The 10875-nt window shown below is 54.8% G+C and overlaps 1 protein-coding gene across 1 annotated transcript; it reads left to right on the top strand.

The window, feature by feature from the left end:
• Positions 1-1017: 1017 nt before the first annotated feature.
• Positions 1018-10869, top strand: HRH2 (histamine receptor H2). Its single transcript, XM_003210372.3, is given in 5 exon segments — positions 1018-1653; positions 5091-5540; positions 5542-6591; positions 8497-8640; positions 10156-10869. Coding segments are annotated over 3 exon segments (1104 nt in total). The 5' UTR covers positions 1018-1653; positions 5091-5505; the 3' UTR covers positions 8516-8640; positions 10156-10869.
• The last annotated feature ends 6 nt before the right edge of the window (positions 10870-10875 follow it).

The raw sequence follows: 10875 nt of genomic DNA, 5'->3' as shown, positions 1-10875 counted from the left end.
TGGAAAAGGCTCGAGCAACCTTTTCTTCCCTGGTCTCGGTATTGCAGAGGTGCCTGGGGACAAAGATATTCCTGGAACAGCAAGCACTAGTGGCACTCCAAATCTATATAACCACTTGAACACATCTGGGAGATCCTCATCTCTTAGCTGTGCTGTGCGTCCTGATGATCAAAGTGAGCCATCAGTCTCTCCCATCCATTGAGGAAGCAGCCTATCACAAGTCCATTTGCACAGTGCTGGCCTACCCAGCCATGGCTGGAGCCCAGCAGGACCACTGGCCCCACGCTGCCCTATTAGTCCTCAGGCACAGCTTCCCATCAGAGCTTCCCACAGCCCCCACATTTGCCAAACCTCACACTTCTATTCCTGGAGTCCCAAATTTTCCCTGACTTCACTTGCAATTTCCCAACATACAGTTCCCAGCGTTGCCTTGGCCTTTAATAAACTGCTCATTAGAGACACACAGGATGCCTGCCCATGTGGGGAATATCCCAGTCCGTGAGTTTCTCTGGCAAGCCCTGGTGTTGGCTGTGATGCAGCAGTGGCTGCCATGTCCTTCCCGTGGGGCTGCTGGATCTTCACAGGGCTCTGATCCCTATGAGCTCCCCAAGGGAAGATGGAGCTTGCTCAGCTCTGAGCCTGCGGGGTTTTCTTGTCCCCAGGCAGCAAGAACATTACGTTGGAAGAGATTAGGGCAATGGGACTGGAGGGGGGTTCTGCTCCCGTAATCAGAGTTCCTACAGGGCACTTCCCATCCTGAGACAGATTCTAGACCAAAAGATCCTTTCTTGAGCAGAACTGAGGGACAGGAGTCAATATCCCAGCAATTTCAGCTGGTGAACATTCCTGAGCAGACTTGAGCCTTGTTTTGCAGAGCATTCCCTCCTTGCACACAACTTTGCTGCTGCCCAGCAATAACATTCTGAAGCTCCAGCAGACCCCCAGGTTGTGAAACACAGAGCTGGGTTTGGGTCTGTGGAGACGAACACATCAAGGCCGTTCTGCTTTGTGCACAAGGCTGCTGGGGTCTCTGCTTGGCTGCGGTGGGAAGTGAGGATTGCAGCCCAGCTCCATCCAGCATGGGGAGCCCAGGGTGCACATGGGGAGCAGCGTGACACATCAATCCCTTGGTTGCTAGCTGGGGAGGCATGGAAATGGTCGGCATGACTTTCTCCAGCAGCACGGAGCTCTCAGACAGCCCAGCACGAGAGGGAGAGCAGAAAGGGGGAGCAGCTCCCCACACTGCTGGCCCAGCAGTTAGCATTCGTGGAAACCCACAAATGAAAGACAGCAGAAGCACAGAGGGCCACCCCTGCTGTTTATCACTTGGCTTGGCTCCCTGTGACACCGCACGTGCAGAGGATGCTTCCGGCAGTGTTCACACACGGCTCAGGGCAGCCCTGCACGCAGCGTGCCCGGCTCCTTTCAGCATTTCGACTTGGACTGGATAGTAACTTCGGAGTCTGAGATCAGGGCTCTGATCCCACCCACCGGTGCTGTGACTCACGGCGCAGTCAGCGAGCTGCCTGGATATTGGTGGGCAAGGAGCAGGGAGGGAGCTGGCGGCCGCCGCTCGCACACGAGCTGCTCCGGCACACGGTGATCGGCGCTCCCACCTGCTGCAGGGCTGCAGAACGCCGGCACCGCTCCCAGGTAAAGCTTTTGCCTGACTTTTTTATTCCTCTTGGTTGTTCCACTGCTGAAGGCATTTCTAAGCGAGAGTTCAGAGGGGTCGGGGGGTGGGAGTGTGCCCCGCTCCGCGTTCTATGTTCTGTGCAGTCTCCATCACGCCCTGCCCTGGGGGCTTCTGCTGGTGGGAGCGGACAGAGGGGGAACAGCAGGGTTAGAGAGGGGGCACGGGGCAGCAGCACTGCCCTGCCTCGGCACTCGCACTCGCCTCTCCCCAGCAGCATCCCTACGAGGTTTGCTCCTAAGTAAACTTTTTTCCCCGAGCTGCCTGAGCCCTTCCTCTGAGCACACCAACCCTGGCCCAGCTGCTCTGCTCCCCTGGACTGATACCCGGGCACAGGAGGGGATGTTGCCCCCAGGACCCCTTCTGTGCCCCAACGCAGCTGTGGGCTTTGGGCAGGAAGCTGAATCCAAGTTTCTCTGCTCTGACTTCTGCAGCTAAAAATCATGTCCGCCAGCTTCTGTTTTCAGTTTCAGCTCTCATGCAGTCACTGAAGAGCAAACTTTTGAAATGCTGGAGGCTCTCTGCCTATTTCTGCATCGCTCTTTGGGCTGTCTGCATTCAGGGTTACCTTGAACACTTCTGTACCAGAGCCCCTGCTCTCCCAGGGCTGGCAGCCCTAATGGGATCGGCTTCTGCCTCCCAGCCCCTCTGCTTACCCCACAGGAAGCAACTGCTGCTGTACATCATCAGCGGGGCACGCTTACAGCACCAGATGGGAACAGCCCTTTGCTGGGGTCCCCGTGTCCCCCAAGCCCTGCCTGCTCCCCACCACCAAACCTCAAACATCCTCTTCAGGGGCAGCAGAAATCCCCTCCCTGCTGCACTATGCTGTCACAAGCACCTCTTGGTGAACCCAAGTGTTTAATCTCTTGATTAAACACTTGAGCACAGTTTTGGAAAAAGCCATGACGCCTTGCTGTGAGCTCTGTGGGGTCAGGAAATCAGCTTTGCCCATAATGTGACATGTCCCAGCACCTTGCTCCATACTAATGCAGGAGAGGGAGACTTCTCAGATCTGGGGACTTGGAAATGCTCCCCAAACCCACTGCCATGTCCAGGCACATGCCAAGTGTTCTCTCCTGTCCATTTGCTTTTAATAAATTTGCCATAAACCTATTAAGCCAGAAGAGAGAATGCACTAATGGAGAGCAGCAAACGTTACTGGCATTGCAGAACCAGGTGCAACATCCCATCCCCTCCATGCAAAAGTGTTCAAAGCGCCCAAACGTACAATACCAGAAGAAATGATGCTAAAAGGTGAGGGATGAGGAAGAAGAAGGGAGAGTGAATGAGAATTTCCCATAGACAAATCACAGCCCCAACCCTAGAGGAGATAATCAGCATTTTAAATGGGAACAAAGCCGATGAAATGTCCACGGGCTTCCACAGAACAGAAAACATCCATTCATGCAGGAATTACTGCAGGAACTGTGAGGTTAAAGGATGAGCTGATGGGGAAGATCTTAGTGTGCTGCAGTAGGAGAAGCTATTGTACTCATGGCTATTAATAGAGTTCCTTAAAGATCAGACTAAAGACACATTTTTTGTTTAATAGCTTTCATTAGTGATCTTGATTCAGAGCATGGAAATTCTCTAAGAAAATGTACTGGTGAGAATCTTGGGAGAACTGTTGAACCAGACAAGGGACTTCAATGCTACAGGAGATGAACCAAAGGTTCTAAAATTCAACAGAAACCAAACAGCTGTCACAAGTTCACATGCTTAGGGACCAAAGGCAAAGGTCGCTGCCCCAAGCAGTGAAAACAGCACAGAAGTATGTGGCTGTTAGGGAACCCCAGCGTGTCTGTAGGAAGACAGCTGGTGCCTGATAGAGTCCATCAGAGCCCTGTACTGCTGGGAAAGGAGCTACAGGACGACCCAGCAGCATTGCACTGCTCAGCTCTCTGCTGTCTGGGGAGAGAGTTTTGGCCAAAAACATGTCCAGGCCAGGATGCATTGCCATGCAGTGCCACTCCTCCTGCAGAGCCGTGTGCCAGTGGGGAATGTTTCCATGAGACAGTATAGAATATGGGACTGTCTCCCACCAGAGTTCAGGTTTGCCTTTGCAAGCACCATGCCTGGAACCAGCCCAAGGTGCAGCATCCCACATCCCACACGAGCCCTGCCCCATTCCTTCTCAGTAGAAATGGGTGCTCCATCCCCATGGATGGCAGCTCCATATCACCCTTGGAAATGTTCCTACTCCCTGCCTAAGAAATACGGAGGTCCTGCTCCTCACTCTCAGCTAATGGGAGAAGCAAGAAGCAGCAGAACTCCTCCTGACCCAGCCTGCAGGATCAGCTGCCCCACAGCACGGCCTGCAAGGAGGGCTTTGAATACAGCAGAAGGAGCAGACCTTGCCAGGAGGGTCCCACCCAGCACCACTGGGCATGGGCAGCATGACCAGGTTCCGTGCTGTGTCTGCGGGCACCAGTAAGGCAGCAGAGCACCTGCCCTGCAGCAGTGCTGGGCCAGGAGCACGGCCTCAGCTGAGCTCACGTGAGCTGGCACAGGAGTGGCTGTTGGTGGGTGGCAGAGCAGCCACACGGGAGGCTGTGATCCACCCACTGCATTTTTCTAAGCCTGCTACTCCCCCTATAATTTATCCTGCCATTTCCAGCGCGTTAGGAGCAATAAGAGAAACATTCTTTTCACTTGGAAATACCCTTCTCTGAGAACAACCTGTTCTCCTGTCTGCCGTCAGCAGGCAGGCAGCACTCAGCTTGTGCCACAATCCTTTTGTGCACGAACAAAGAGCTTTCCATGGCGAGAGCCCTCGCTGCAGCAGAAGGCAAGGAGCCACTCTGCCACCTTCCCATACCCTTCACCCCAGTGCCCCAGTGTGGGCCACCCCCACAGGTTCATTGCTCCCAATTCCCCTCGGAGCATCCGGCACCTGTCTGGATCTTGCTCTGGTCATGGGAGCAGGAGCCTCTGAGCAATGGAAAGTCTCCTCCCTGAACTGGTTGAGCCATGTGGCTGCGAACAACAGGGATCAGCACAAAGCATGGGACTGCTCAGAGTGCTGTTACAGGCACAAAGTTTAAGAAGTTCAGCTCTGAAGCCTCATGAATCACACAGTGCTGATTAATTTTACTAGATTGCGTAAATGGAGTGCACTGCTCCCACTGGAAAGCTCTTTCCTCATTTCAATCCAGTCTTTTTTTTAATCACAAGCCTGTAGGAACTTCTTTCCTCTGAAACCACCCCTACACCACATGGGCACTCCAAAGTTGACAGGCAGCCAGCAGGGTTTGCTGTCCCCAGCTGCCGAAGAACTCTCCAGTCCAGGTCTGAGTGAGCAAGGGCACCCAGGGAGGTGCAGAAACCCCATTTCTGGAGGGGCTGCCCAAGGGACTGTTGCACATATGGCCCTGATCTGGTGCTCTCTTTGCAGGCTGTCCTCAGGTAAAGAAGCTCTGTCCCTAACAAGTACTGCTGACCATCATCTCTGACCCAAGCACACAGAGCAAGGCAGGCATGAGACCCCGTGGGACCTGCCCCCGTAGCATCTGACCCTGCTGGGCTTTGCAGGAGAGAAGGGAGCAGCTGACACCCACCAGCAGCACCACGGGAATCAGCTCCAGCCCCAGATGGACCAGGTCACACAAGAAAGTTGCAGGGGCACATCATTCCTAGGTCACGTCACGCTCAGCGGACTGTATGTGTGAAGGGGACTCTACTGTGATCTCCAGGACCATCATAGGCCCATATCTGGTTTGGAAGGAACTCCAGGGCTGCCTGGTAGAGGCTCACTCCAAGCATCTATAGAACCACTGACAGCAGAATCGTTCCACCCATGCAACTGCACTATGGATCCATGTGGCAACCTCACAAACCCTTCAAAACATGGACTTCCCTCTGCAGCTGCTGGTCGGGTCCTGCCTGGCCCTGCTCATCGCATTCACTCTCTGTGGTAACATCGTTGTGTGCCTGGCCGTCACTCTGGACCGCCGGCTCCGCAGCCTGACCAACTGCATCATCGTCTCGTTGGCCATCACTGACCTGCTGCTGGCCCTGCTGGTGCTGCCCTTCTCCGCCTTCTATGAGCTCAGCAGCGAGTGGCCGTTCGGCAGCACGTTGTGCAACATCTACCTCAGCCTGGATGTCATGCTGTGCACGGCCTCCATCCTCAACCTCTTCATTATCAGCCTGGACCGCTACTTCGCCGTCACCGCCCCGCTGCGCTACCAGCAGCTGGTCACCCCATCCCGCGTGGCTGTGGGCTTGGTTGTTATTTGGACAGTTTCACTGATGGTCTCCTTCCTCCCCATCCACCTGGGGTGGAATACCAATGGGACAGCGGTCCAGAACACTACACCCAACTGCACCAGGGAGTGCAAGCTAGAGGTGAACTCTGTGTACGGACTGGTGGACTCTTTGCTCACCTTCTATATCCCTCTGGTCATCATGTGCATCACCTACTACCGGATATTCAAGATAGCGAGGGAGCAAGCCAAGAGGATAAACCACACGTGGTGCAGCAGCAACAGCCCCATGCCACCCATGGTGAAGGAGCACAAAGCCACTGTGACGCTGGCAGTGGTGATGGGAGCCTTCATCATTTGCTGGTTCCCCTATTTCACAGTGTTCACGTACCGAGGGGTGCGGGGGGACAGCAGTGTGAAAGGCACACCCATGTCCATCGTCCTCTGGCTGGGCTATGCCAACTCAGCACTGAACCCCATCCTCTACGGGACATTCAATAGAGATTTTCGGGTGGCATACCAGCACTTGTTGCACTGCTGGAGGACAGGGGACCCCAAGAGCTCCCTACAGAAGGGTCAGCCCCGAGGCAGGAGCTGCGGGGAGAGCCTGGATGGGCAGGAGGGGAAATGCCTGAAACTGGAGATGAGGAATGGGAAAGGCATCTTGCTGGCAGATGGAGCCCTGCAGAGGTAAGAGCCTTCCCGCAGCCACACTGCCTGTCCCCAGGACCCTGTCAGCTCAGACACCCAGCACTGCCGCTCTCAGTCTGCCCCAGCAGTGAGCACAGCCAACAGCAAGTTCCATTCCCATCTCTGGAACAAAAATAGCTAAAATTAGGTTGGCAAACTTTTCTAGGAACACAAACAACCACACATAGAGCCATAAATCCCCCCCCAGCAGTACCCCAAGCACCGCCAGGGGCAGGACCCTGGAAGAGGTGCAGTGATGGGGAGGACGGATGGGATGCAAGCACTGTGCCCAGGAACCTCTATCTTCTGGAATCAGCCTGCACCTCCTTGGCCCACCTGACATAAGGAGAACACAGACACATGCTGTGCCATGATGTGAGCTGTTGCTCCCAGACCCTAATCTAACCTCCAGGCATCAGCAACTGATAACCCCCTGATAGCCCAGAAACTTTCCATCCCACCGATAAGCTGTTCTTTCAATCCCTGCTGCACGTGCCCTTGGTGCTGTCCCCAAAACACAGCATGAAGCTTTAGGAAGGAGAAAGCAGGGAGGTGAAGCAGAGGGCAGAGCGGTGCGAAAGGCTCAGCCTGTATCACACTCAGGCACGTGCCTGGCACAGTAAAGATGCTTCTGCAGACACAGACGGGGCTGGAAGAAAACCTGTGCTGCTCCTGTGGAGCACCACGTGGGATTTTATTTAACTAAATTGTTTGTGCAATGCAAAACACCAGCTGGTTCCTGCACAGCATTACAGCCTGTACCCAGGGGAGAGCAGAGAACCCTGGGGGATGGCCCAGCAATAGGCTGGATCAGGTGCTGGGGCTCAGTCAGTTGGGAAGGTTTGGCTCCTTCCTAACACTCGAGTGCATTTGAATGAGACCGGTAAAAGGTGAGCATCTCTCACCTCCTTCCAGCAGGAGAAATAAATGTTTCCTCTCTGGATTTGTGCCCAAATGAAGCAGAACATTGGAGGGAAGAGGCTGAATAGCAGGCAGTGCAGCAGTGGAGCACATATCGTGCACTACAGGAAGCAGAGGTGAAGACACAAGGACAGGGATGTTTCTTGACCTTTCTAAATCCAGAGAACTCTTTCCCATACCAGCCAGCATCACTGCTGTGGTTTCTGCTTGTGATCAGATAAAAGTCAATGTGAGGGCTGACGGTTGAGTTATTGGTTTTACTTTCCCTGTTTATCTGCCTACTCACTTACTTGGAAATGATGCACCAAGGATGGCGTGGGCCTCTCTCACTTCTCCCCTTCCCCGTCAGGGATGCACACATTGGGTGTCTGAGACCCCAAGACCATGCAGGAGTCACTCAAACCCCAACTGCCAATGTCACCTCGAGCTCAGAGAGACATGGTCCCTCTCTTCCAGCCACATTAACAGAACAGAGCAGCACATATCACTCACAAATCCATATCTTCCTCCAATAAGACTGGAGCCTAGCAGAGCTTTGCCCAGAGCAACCCCATGGAGTTGTTCAGGGGAAATAATTTTGAAATGTTGCCCATTATGTTTTTTCCTGTTACGAAGCACAGCGAAAGACCAGCAAACATACTAGAGAAACATGAGTGGTCTCAGGAGATGTCAAGCACAGGAACAGGAGTCAGCCCCATCACTTCTATGGAAAAAACATGCACCAGAGCCACTGTGACACAGGCAGCAATTCCATGGGTACTGGGGAGTATGCGGGGCTGCGGTGAGCATGCAGCTCCTCACCCCCTGCCACACATTAAACAGGGAAGAACTCATTGTGCCAGCCACCACATCCTGTTCCTTCCCATGGGCTCAATCCCATGCAGGCAGCAACTGATGTGTCCAGAGCAAAGCCCACAGGCTCACCCACGCTGGCACCAACCTATCTCCTCTTTATATCTCCATGTGCAATTTCACTCCTTCCAGGGACGGAGCTTTCCCGTGAGCCTCAGCCACCCCATCTCCTGGCCTCTGCTCCCAGCTGCCCTCTTCCAGCACTCTGCAAGGCTGGAAGGACACAGCTGGACTTCCCTTGGGGAGAAACCTGAGAGCAGTGGCAAGAGCTGCAGGGTGAGTACAGGGCTGGGGTTTCAGGGTGCTGCTGTGTTTAATGAATGGGGACATCCATTGCATTTTTCTGGGTCCAGCCATCCCATCCCAAAAGTCAGCAGTGCAGGGAGCAATGGCACCAGAGGTACATCCTCCCTCTGGGAGCATTTGTTCTCCAAACCCAGGGCAACTGCCCAGAGCTGTCCCTTCTCTTTCCCCAGCTGCTCTTGAAGTGTGAGGGTACAAAAAACACTTCATGATTCTCTGGAAGACACTGCCAGCTCCCCTTGCCCATGCTGGGAGCAGCCACTATGCACTGCAGAGGCAGCTGTGCCAGATCACAGCTTTCCAGCACACTGTTTTTTTGCAAGCCTACATCAGTACCATGAGTCACCACCTGACTGGACTCCCAAGTTGGGAGACTGACATTGGGCATCTCCACTGTCCCCAGCAGCACTGGGCAGAGGATATGGCCATTTGCCCCTGTGCAATGGGATGCCTTTGAGCTCCCAAAAGCCACTTTGTGCAGCCCTCCTCTTCAAGGACTGGGCAAGGTCATCATGACCTCCACACACTCTCTCTTAAACACTGCATGCTGATAACGTGGGCTCTCTGTATTGATTGTGCCCAGGGGGTGAAAAATGAGGTCACCCACACGGTGCAGCTAGAGGAGCACGCCCCAGCCAAGGTCATGCCGACAGCCCCATGTATGGGGCCCCACTGAGGTGTGATAGACGGAGGTGACAGCATGGGGAGGGCACAGCACAGAGGCTGCTCCCGGGGGGACAAATTACACCGACCCCAAGCAGGAGGTGTCTCGAGCCTCCTAGCCAGCAGGACAGAGGGACAGCCAATGCCAGTTGTGTTCTTTGTGCTTTCCCTCTGTGATGCACACATCTTCTGAACAACATTTAGTTTCCACAAGGCAGAGACAAGATGCCAATTTCCCCCAAGAGATTTCTAATCTAATCGGCACAGCAAAGCATGGTCGATCTATGCAGAGGTTTGCAGATCTGAGGTCTTGCTGTGGCCACAGATTTCCTCCCTGTGACATGGAAGTGAGGACAGGAAACATCACCTCATGTGAGGACCCATCTGAATGCACCCCAGCAGGAGCCAAGCAAAGCCCCGCAGCACCCACCTGCAAAGGAGGGAGAGGAAGCACTCTGAGGCAGAGCACTGCTGACCCCAGCACGCCCACAAGTGTCACTTTGACTCAGTTATTTGCAGATGTGACAACAGCCGCTGCTGCTGGCCCACAGAGAGGGGAAGAGTGAGCAGAGAAAGCCACAAAGCAACATACAGCTCCTCTGAGGGAGCATCAGAAGATGAGCTCTGGGTGACACTGCTGAGCTCTGCCCCTCAGCAGCTCTCAGCACAGCTGCACTCTGCTGTGAACATCCTCACAGCATTGCACCGCAGACCCTCCCAGCCATGCTTAATGCAGAATCCCTTGTGCCGCAGGGAGACGAAAGTGGGGCAAGTGAATACCTGCACCCTGCATATCCTTTGAATGGTCTCTCTGTTCCCCTGTAGGATCCTTGTGCTGCTACGTGGCACTTGCTGCCTCCCCAGATGGTGCTGGAAAAGGCCTCTGCCTGCCCACGTTTCTTACTAGGAGCACAGAAGAACCTGCACCATCAGGGGCCATGACATCTCCAGCACGGAGCCCTACATTAGTGGGTTGAGAGCCAGGGCATACCCCAGCAGGTCTGGGGTTCAGGCACAGCAGGGAAAAGGAGATGCAGCCGCAGCCTCGGTGCCAGACAGCCCAACCAGGACCGGCGCTACGCCCCGCGGTGCTCCGTCAAAGGGAAACATCCACCTCCCGAGGGGGCCCGGCAGAGGGGTGATGTGACAGGAGAGCTATCGACGGCCACGATCACAACACGTGCAACCCCGCAGCATCCTCACGGGGCAAAGAGGAGCCTCACCTCGGGGATACCGGGGCGTCCCCTGCTCTTTGTGGGCTTCGCAACCTCAGCCCCACGGCAAGGAGAGAGGACCCGGAGCCGCGGGAGCCGCCGAGCCGTGTGGCTGCACCCAGGCTCTTTCCCCAGCAGCAGCTCAACGCCAAGTCTGCAGAAACAGGATGTCTGCGAGCGAGCCTGGGCAGAACTCAGCCGTACAAAATCCCGTTTAACACAGAGGCAGAACAGCACGATTGATTTCTCCAAGCACACTCTACCTCGAGAAGAGCTCCCCCCAGCCCCCAGCCCTTCCTCTCCACCGCACTCACACACCGCACAGCCGCAG

The sequence above is a fragment of the Meleagris gallopavo genome, chromosome 15, assembly GCF_000146605.3.
Source record: "Meleagris gallopavo isolate NT-WF06-2002-E0010 breed Aviagen turkey brand Nicholas breeding stock chromosome 15, Turkey_5.1, whole genome shotgun sequence".
Taxonomy (NCBI): domain Eukaryota; kingdom Metazoa; phylum Chordata; class Aves; order Galliformes; family Phasianidae; genus Meleagris; species Meleagris gallopavo.
The sequence above is the reverse complement of the archived record's forward strand: the minus strand, read 5'-3'. Positions and strand labels throughout refer to the sequence as shown.